The sequence below is a fragment of the Alosa pseudoharengus genome, unplaced genomic scaffold, assembly GCF_046254945.1.
Source record: "Alosa pseudoharengus isolate Yale_2024_CS ecotype anadromous, Long Island Sound unplaced genomic scaffold, YU_APseudo_1.1 YU_APseudo_1.1_scf_11, whole genome shotgun sequence".
NCBI lineage: Eukaryota > Metazoa > Chordata > Actinopteri > Clupeiformes > Clupeidae > Alosa > Alosa pseudoharengus.
Genome location: NW_027468576.1, coordinates 14,704,458 through 14,714,125, shown reverse-complemented (window position 1 = coordinate 14,714,125; position 9,668 = coordinate 14,704,458). Strand labels below are relative to the sequence as shown.

Sequence of the window (9,668 nt, the reverse complement as noted above, 5' to 3'; positions counted from 1 at the left end):
ATGGCTGAAGCTTGATTTTGTGTTCAGTAAACCATATTTGTTTTGATCTGGGCGATTGTTTTGGTTCATTGACCTGATGAATGATCCAATCATGACCAACTTTTAGTCTTGTCAGAGACTGACAGATTTCCTTTGAAAATGTTCAGGTTTTTCTTGTTGTTCAGTTACCATGCGCCTTAATTAGATTCCCAAGGCCTTTGGGAATAAAATCAGCCCCACAATACCACAGCGCCTCCACCATAATTCTCATTAGGAATGGGTCTGGGATTATTTTCAGTATAGTCATTCTTCTATATATGCTAAAGACACCTAACATGTTTCCAGCCTAAGAGCACAATTTTCATTTCATCTGACAATAGACCACACTTCCAGACAAAGTCACTGTACCATTTAGTAACTCCTGCCATTTACATTGGTAATTAAATGTCTGGACAGGCTGTTACCTGGCTGTTAGCAATGAGGTCACTTTTGAAGATTTTTTGGGGGACTTGGTGACCCCAAGATGACACCCTTGTCTGTAACTTTTCAATAGTGGTTCTTTTGCCTATCTTTCCATCCTCCATACTGTACGTTGGGGCAAGATAACCTTGGGTCTTTGTCCAAGCATGTTTGTCACATTTCCAGTTGATTAGAACCATTTAATCATTGTTTTAACTGTAAATATAGACATTTTCAACAAAGTACCTAGTTTGTATAGACATTCCTGACACTTTCTTTTCATTTAAATTTAGTGTGCCTTTCTGATGTTGAAAAATGACTAGAGGATTTAGCCTCTGTGTCACTTTATTTTCATACCTTAGTGAAAAAGAAAGTCATGAACTACTTCTAAAAGTTCACAGACACTCTGATTAACCCTTAGAACCCTAAGCTGTTTTTGGGGCATTTTCACTACCTTTATCATAAGGATTTATTCTGATCATTGTAAGTGCTACACACACATATTATATTATTTTTTTTCAGCAGAGTCTATGCTATACAGATCTGCCATCATTTCATGTATTAGTACTAGCATTGGTTTTATTTTGATTTTTAAAGAATTAAAACATAAAAAGCGTATTATAAAAATTCTTATATTTCGACATGTATCTCACCACAGCAAGCTCATAGCTCTACATGCATTTCATGTGTGTGTAGGGCAGACTGTCCTGAAACGGGCAATATAATTGCCATGTTGGATGGATACTCTGGGGCTGAGCAATTTACTGAAATTTGTGGTGTGTGATTTACGGAAATAAATGCCATTTTTTTATTTAGTGATTTAAATGACCTTTCTGCGCTCCATATCTGTGACACAACTGATCTGACCTGATTTGACCCGAGGTTGCTTGTTAGCCAGCGTGTCTATGGTGTATGCACTCATAATGATTCTCAACTTTTTTTACTGGATTGCCATGAACAAAGTAAAGGCAAAAAAGCTCTTTCTTTGTTGAACAAATTTGGATGCAATGTGAACCTTGAATTGGATGACATGCAGGAATTTGCTAGGATCTCAAAACCGGATTATGAACATGCTTTGCCATAGAGAAACACACGATAGCGTTGGATTATGCTTTCCCACAAAAACAGACAAAAACGTGGGGTAAGTCCAGCAATATGAAGTTATTATTTTGCTGTCACTTCGTTTGTTTTATAACCCAGAAGGATGTACTTGGTATCAAATGATAGCTCTGAGTCTCCTCTTTCATCTGACATGCGTGGCATATCTATCCGATCACGGGTCCGCGAGTAATTCAAACGAGAGTAATGGGTGTGCAGCGTTGGTTTGTGTACATGAGTTATTATTTTGCAGTCACTTCGTCTGTTTTTATAAGCCAGAAGGATCAATATACATGGTACCAATGGATAGCCCTGTGTCTTCTCTTTCATCTGATATGCTTGCCATATCTATGCGATCACGGGTTCGCGAGTAATTCAAACGAGAGTAATGGGTGCACAGGTGAACGCAGAGAAGTATAGACTGTAAATATGATGCAATTTGATTTAATTTCATGATTTTTTTTTATTTTTATACTTGATCGTACAGACAAGTGTGTAGTCTCTTTGGAAAGCCCCACTTCTGCTCTGTCATGCAATAAAGGTTTCATCTCGCTGTGATGAAAAGATCCGGAGCAATTTAACAGAGAAGAAAGGCTTTTTTTGACGCACTTTGCTCAATCGGGTTCTAAGGGTTAATTTAAATAAGTTGAAATTAGATAGGAAAATGCTTCTGTTAGGTTTTGTATATAAGATTTTTCTAGGGGTACAAATAATTGTGAGCATTGTGTTTTCGTTAAAAATATTTATGTCTTTATGAGATTTTCCTTTTTCTCAGAATACATTTTCTTCCCTTCAAGAGTGGATTTTTCCTCATTGTTTTCATTGTGAGAGTACAATGAATCATCAAAAGATTATTTTTTATACCCGTTTTTAGTCAACTTTACCCAAGGTGCCAATCATTCTGGAGGATACTGTATGTATATGTATGTGGCATATAGACATTAGTGGCAATTACTATGCTATTAGTGCTGCGTGTGCCTATCTATAGGCTACTTTTAACAGAATGTTAAATTGGGATCATTGGTTTAGTATTTTTATCAGGGTAATACTTTGTAGATTTAGGTACAGGGAAGGTGGTAAAGTTTGAATCATCACTGATTAAATGAAAGTAATCCTTGTCTGGCTACTGTCTTAATGGCTTCTCATTTACCCAGACAAGCATTTTTCTCACCTGACAGCAGATCAGGTACAGGACAGATACCTTACCTCCTGATTCATTAATTCCAGAGAAACAACGCTGCTTTGTGTGTGAACCTGACATGGGCGGATTATGAACTTTCGGGCCCCTGGGCCCAGATGTATTAAGGCCCCCCCCCACTAATTGTTGCATATGTGGGAGGGGGGGTTTGGGGGTCCTCCCCCAGAAATTTTTTAATTTGTCTGATGTGATTTCCTGTATTCTGGTGCATTTTGGGGATAGCCAATACTAAATTTAATCAGATTCATAGCCTACATCCTGATTTGTTGATATTGAGGCAATGATTCCATGTAAAGGCTTGGGCTTCAGGGTCCCCTGACCCCCTGGGCCCCTGGGCCTGGGCCCGGTAGGCCCGTGCAGTAATCCATCCCTGGAACCTGAACACAATCTGATTAAGAATCACTGAGTCACAAATTTGGAATCTGTCTTTTAATTGTTCTACCATGTGTCTCGTTAATGTATTATCTTTTCAGTTGTATTTTTAACTATTGCCCTTTATGCTTTTATTTACTATTATTCTTTATTTTTGTGAATGTGCAGCTTATTTAGTTACATCTGTGTATGAAATGCACTACATGAATAAACTTAACTTGACTGGTTTGTGTATGCCAGCTCAACTGCTGCACTGCAGTGGCCACGTCACTCGGTTCATATGCTTTAAATCAGTCACAGAGTTTGAAATAATATCTTGAGGTCGTGTGAATCTACAGTGAGAAACTCTGATTTTATCAGTGGGTGTCCAGTAGTCCCTGGGAACATACTAATGAACATGTCACTTATTAAGGGTCAATTTGCATAAAAGCTAAATGAATGTTACGATGAATAAATGGCATAGAGATGTTGCTTTTATCTTGCCCTTGGGATAGTCCTGTCAGTGTTGCACAGACTCTGATGATGATGAAAATTTGTGCAGTACGTACCCTCGGTGAACCAATGCCTACAGAAATAAGCCGCCCTTCTCAAGCTGTTTTGTGTTGGACAGATCAGGTTTAAAGGCACCCTTGACATGTTTTTAACATTTCCAAAATCATTTTGATGCCACATAACCTCATTACATGACGAATGGCACTTCTGTCATTGTCTGAAAGGCCCTCTGTGGGCGATTACCGACCTAGCAACTTTCTAGTTGCCCCCCCCCAGCCCAAAATCGAAACGGAAAAGGGTTGCTATGCTACAGGAATTCTGAGATATTTTTCTACAGACTGCTGTCGCTGCATTCCCTCTATATTATATCAGAGTTATGTTCATACTTTGTTGCAAAAGACACATACTTAGTCTGTTTATTATTGCGCTTTTCAAGGGTAGGGGGACCCCGAGAGCAAATCTTGTTAAGGGTGCCTTTAAGTATCATTAGTCTGCTGCTAAAATTCTGTACACAGTTAATATCAAGATCCTTCTTGAAAACAAACACACATTTAGGTCAAGCCAATTATCTGATTAAATATTTTATTAAATATATAGATATGTGTATATGCCAAAAGAAATTACAAAATAGTGTACAGTATGCACATGGATGAACAGTCCTTTGGAATTCAAGAAACTGACATGAAGATAGACAAAAAAACAGTGTATCCCAACCGCATCACACTTAAATCACATGCACAGCACTTTAAAAACGGACATTCACTTCTTCTATGCAAAACAGACACAAAGTGACTGACACACACACACATAGAAACACACACATACAATACAAACACACATTTCGCATGCATATCTGATGCTATGAGGTAGTTCAAACATTCGGATCTGACCCAGGATCTGGGACTCAGCATGATGCCACCTCAAGACCCACAATGCAGCTGTTCCCAGGTCAGTGGTGCCTTCTCCCCTTTAGGACGAGGACAACCAGATAAGTAGTACATGTGCTGGATCGTTTCCTCCAACACACATACATATCAGTGCCACAAACCAAATAAGACATCAGTCAGTGCACAAACAAAAACAAATCCAGAAAAAGTACAATTACACAACAAAAAACAGCAAAATAACAGTAAACCGTCGCCACCAAATGCGACATGCAGTGTATCTGTGTGAGTGTGTGTGAGAGAGAGAGAAGATCAGAGAAGTTTGGTCACAGTGATTCCCCTTCTCCATCACACACCTCAAAACATGAACATAAACATACCATAATAAAAATAACAATAGAAAAAAAAAAAATATGGCAAAAGGTTATAAATATTGACATTATAAGAAATATCCAATATCAATACGAATACACAGGGTTGAAAATAAATAAGATTATATAGTGCATGTAAATACATATAGAAATATCAGTTTTCCCTTTATGGAAAAAAAATAGATTTCTTTTTTTTTCATTTCAGTGGAATATGTCACCCACCGACAACAGCGCATGTACCTGAATTACAGACCCCCAGATGTAATAGACAATAAATAAATAAGGCTTTTAAAAGAAAGACGTCAGTAGTGATGAGCGAGAGGAAGGCGTGCGTCAGTGATTCTGCTCTAGGGGACATTCGGAGTCTTCCGGAAGATCGCTGCTTCCGAAAATCCTCTTTCCGCTCCAGAGTGACACACACCAGCACTTCCCCCTCGTACCATCCAGAGATGACTCACACTGTGAGGAAGCAGAGATCGGTTCGGTCAGTCAGGCCCCCAAAGACACAGATATGCTAGTCCCCAAACTTTCACATCCTGTCCTTTTTAAAAGATCTATTTTAGCAATACACACACACACATACACACTTCTCCAAATGTGTGGTTATACATAAATCCAACGTTCCTGTTCAGTCATGCTACACCAAAGCAGGGAAACATCAGATTCCAACAGGGTGTGTGTGTGTGTATGTGTGTGTGTGTGTGTGTGTGTGTGTGTATGTATGTGTGTGCACGTGTTTCCAATTGTAAAGAGAGATTAAGCTGAACAAGCGCCCTAAAACTGAGCCTACACAAAACAGAGCTGCACTCCTGTCCTTTGGCTCACATACACACAGGAACTGGCAAGAACTGAATCAAACACAGACTCACATACTGCCAAACATACTCCCACAATCACAGAGATACCTACACACACACACACACACACACACACACACACAAACACACAGACAGGTGAGAGAGAAAGCAAGATACATAGATACATAAGATAAATACCTGCTTGGCTTTGTAGCGTCCATGTTTGTCACAGTTGGGTAGATAAAATCTGGTGAGCTTGTCGCCCAACTTCTGCTGGGATTTCGAGATCTTCTCAAGTGCCCTTTGTAATTCAACATGACAGGGGCCCTGTGAGACAGAAAGGAAAAGCAAATTTAAAAAAAAAAAAAAACACATGAAACATTCCAGACATTTTCGGTCAATTTCCCTGTTAGCTTTTTAATCATCAAGAGACTGCTACGACCCCTACATTCCTGACGCTCATACTTATAGTGGCACTAACAACAGGAGCTGCATTATGTGTTTGCAAGAGCAGCCTGTAAGCACGTCTGCGGGCTTTTTCTCACGTCGAGCATACCCTACCAAAGGCATTCGAGCACCCCCTGCTGGTTACTCAAAGGCCAGCCCTATCAAGCAATCACGTAGTCATTTCACATGTCACCTTTTGTAGTATGTGATACATCGCAATCATTCCAGGGAGTTTAAGATTAAGGCACTATAACTATAGTAGCCATGTGTAATGGCAAAAGTTGATACAGAACAATGTCTCCCACACCAATCACGCCCCCCCCCCACCCCCCCACACACAGAGCGAGACAGAGAGAGAGAGAGAGAGAAGGAAAAGAAGAAGCACAACCCTTCTCACCTGCTCCACTAGTTTCCTTTTAATGGCGTTCACTTTGGCTTTCATGCTCTCTTGCGCTCCGGCAGCCACCCGGGGGTCGATAGGCTTTCCGTGGCCGGAGAGGAAAAGGGGGTTGCCGGTTTCTGTCACCACCGACCCGTCTGTCTCACTTGGATCTGGGAAGAGAGGGGGGGGGGGGTTAATATACAAAAACACTTTACATTTCGAGATGCTCATTTGTTTAAGGGAATCTATTAATCCTAGGGAATCCATTAATGTTAAGTTATTATTGTATTAACTTCCGATAAACCCGCTTGCAATATGAGTAAAACATACCAGCAGGCTGTGGCGCCTGGCTACGTTCCGTATCAGCATTGGTGTTTTCGGTGCAGATGCCATGCCCTCGGCTGAGCGCATGAAGAGGTCGGCTTTCGCCGGGCTTCGGTAGGCAGCGATAACCAGACCCACAAGGCGCTGTGTAGAAGCCACACGAGTCTCCGGCCTTCAATGCGCACGCCTTGCAGCAACCGCAGCCCGGCTCGCGTAGAACCTCTTCACAACTGGGATCCACCGCAGGGCATGAGGCCAGTCGCTCCGGTGAGCACGGGGCGCAGCGGATCGGCTCCGGTGCCGCTGCAACAGGCGAGCACCGGACGCCCGGGGACAAGATCAGCGTGCCTAAAGCTGCCATGACAAAAATCTCAAGATTCAATCGACTCATCCTTCAGGCTCGATTTAACCAAGATCAAACGAATAAATAAATAGAATCAATAGAACGCTTCAAGTAACACCGACGTCCTGTTGTATCTCTGGTGATAGCTTCTTTTAGAAGAGATGACTGATCCTCCTTCACTGGCGAGTCGGTATTTATGCGGTAGCTTGCGCTGGCTCGGTGCCTGTAAATGTTTGACGCGCGTGGGCGACATCATGAATGAGTTTTTTTTTCTCGTGTTCTGCCCTGGAAGAAGGTGTGGGGATCCCGGGGGCTTCTGATTGGCTCACCTCAATGTCCGGTCTCAGAGACATGTTTTGAATACAACGCGCAAAACACGTCAGTATTTATTTTGGAAGACTAGTCCCAGTCTTCAGAGATGTTTGATGTGTATGCGTGTGTGTGTGTGTGTGTGTGTGTGTTTGTGTGTGTGTGTGTGTGCGTGTGTGTGTGTGTGTGTGTGTGTGTGTGTGTGTGTGTGTGTGGGTGAGAGCCCAACGTTTTAGTGGGGCAGTGTATGTCTCTAGTCTCATGTAATCTATGTATGGGTCTCCTATACATATCGCCATTGTATGGGGCGCATACAGTACATGAGGCAAGTTTCCATAAAAGTTGAATGCAATGAGACAGCCTGAAACGTCAGCTGTTCGTTTGCTCAACTAGAGTTAATTAATGATGTCGAAATTGAGGCAATCGGAGTTCCTCACAAAAGCCCGTCTATCTTTGGGACAAAGCAAACAATGTGCCTCATTCACACACCCTTTTCCCTGAGTTACCAGTCACACAAAGTCCTAGCGCCCGCTTATGACGCCAAATTGGAACAAACAGGCAGTTCTGCCCCGTCCAATTTGGCTTGTCACTTCATTGCGTCTGGCATTTCATTAATGTATCCTTCTCTCTGACTGCAATAACTTATTGGGCTGAGTGAGAAAGCGAGTCGTGGCACCGCGCCCTGACGGACCGGTACGTGACCCTACTCGCAGGCGGATGGAAGCCCCTTTTTGGTAGAAAACTCCCATTGTGATTAGGTTACCCATTTCCTGCGGCGTAATTATAGTTCCCAAATGTGTGTGTGTGTGTGCGTGCGTGTGTGAGGACATGATAAACAGACACATACCTCTTGTTTTGGCCCAGCAAAATATCTCGTGTGATTACAACCGGGGAACACCATGCTAGTAACTAGTGCAATATCCTTTCAATACAGAACACATTGCACTGCTGATTTAACAGATGCTCATTCACAAATATTAGGCCAAATTGCTTGGCTCCCTCTGCACTTGCCCCATAGGGAGGACGTTGTATTCGATCAATTAGGTTAAACATTTAAGAGCTCAAACTCGATGTTAACATGTTAGCATTCCTGCGTTTCATCGGGCCTGGCACATATGCAACCGCGTGCCAGGGTTGCATCACGTCTGCTTGGGAGATCCCCGTTCAACGACGTGACGTCACCAGCATATACATTACATTACATTACATTACATTACATTTGGCTGACGCATTTTTAACCAAAGCGACTAACAGCATGGTAAACAGTTTAAGTTTTAGAGCAATTCTCAACAATATTAGGACAATTTAAAAAACATAAGAATAAGTACAGTAAGAATAAGTGCATCAGTGAGTGCTGTTTTTAACAGTTACGTGTCCGTTTAAGACGGCTGGTGAGTGCTAGGATCAGCAAGACTTGTTGTAAGTGTTGCTATGAGAGGAGATGTTCTCTAAAGAGCTGGGTCTTCAGGAGTTTTTTGAAAATGGAGAGGGATGTCCCTGCCCTTGTAGGAACTGGCAGTGTGTTCCACCAACGAGGAACAACAGATGAGAAAAGTTTGGATTGGCCTGAGCGTACCGGAGGTAGAGCTAGACGTCGTTCGTCTGAAGAGCGCAGCGGTCTGGAGGTAGCGTATGTCTGTATGAAGGCATTCAAGTAGGTGGGAGCAGAACCGGAGACTACTTTGTAGGCAAGCGTTCGAGCCTTGAATTTGATGCGGGCCGCCATAGGTAGCCAATGTAGCTGGATGAGTAGCTGAGTATACAAAAGCTTTTAGAGAGTGGTGGCACAGCACGAGGTAGAATTAAGTTTTTATCCGGTCAGTTGTAGTGACTCCATAATCTTAGTCCCACTAAGTTCTAGTAATTCTAGTAATAATCGCCTGTGTGTCCAATATTTGACATATCGGTGCATTAATAATATGTTGTGTGTCATTTCTGCATTAGTAGACTACATAATTTGAATTAGTCTATTAGAATAGCCTCTGAATACAATGTCATGCATGGCATGTATCCTAATGCATATACAACACACACACACACACACACTTCAACAAACTTCTTCACCATAAAGGCTCAGCTCTGGTTGCATCATCCTTGTCACACCTGATATTTTCAGGTGTTCCAGGTCAAGGTGTCTAGGCTTAAGTCAAGGAGGATTAATATACAACATATGGCAAACGATTATCTTACATTGAGTCATTCATTACATCATC

At 41.9% G+C, this 9,668-nt stretch overlaps 1 protein-coding gene across 1 annotated transcript; it reads right to left on the bottom strand.

Moving 5' to 3' along the window:
- Positions 1–4,180: 4,180 nt before the first annotated feature.
- LOC143114823 (insulin-like growth factor-binding protein 1) lies at positions 4,181–7,352 on the bottom strand. The gene is made up of 4 exons (XM_076276616.1): positions 6,810–7,352; positions 6,495–6,649; positions 5,849–5,977; positions 4,181–5,312 (listed from the first exon to the last, which is right to left on the bottom strand). The coding sequence occupies exons 1-4, from the start codon at positions 7,192–7,194 to the stop codon at positions 5,187–5,189; spliced, it is 795 nt and encodes a 264-aa protein (XP_076132731.1). The 5' UTR covers positions 7,195–7,352; the 3' UTR covers positions 4,181–5,186.
- Between the last annotated feature and the right edge of the window lie 2,316 nt (positions 7,353–9,668).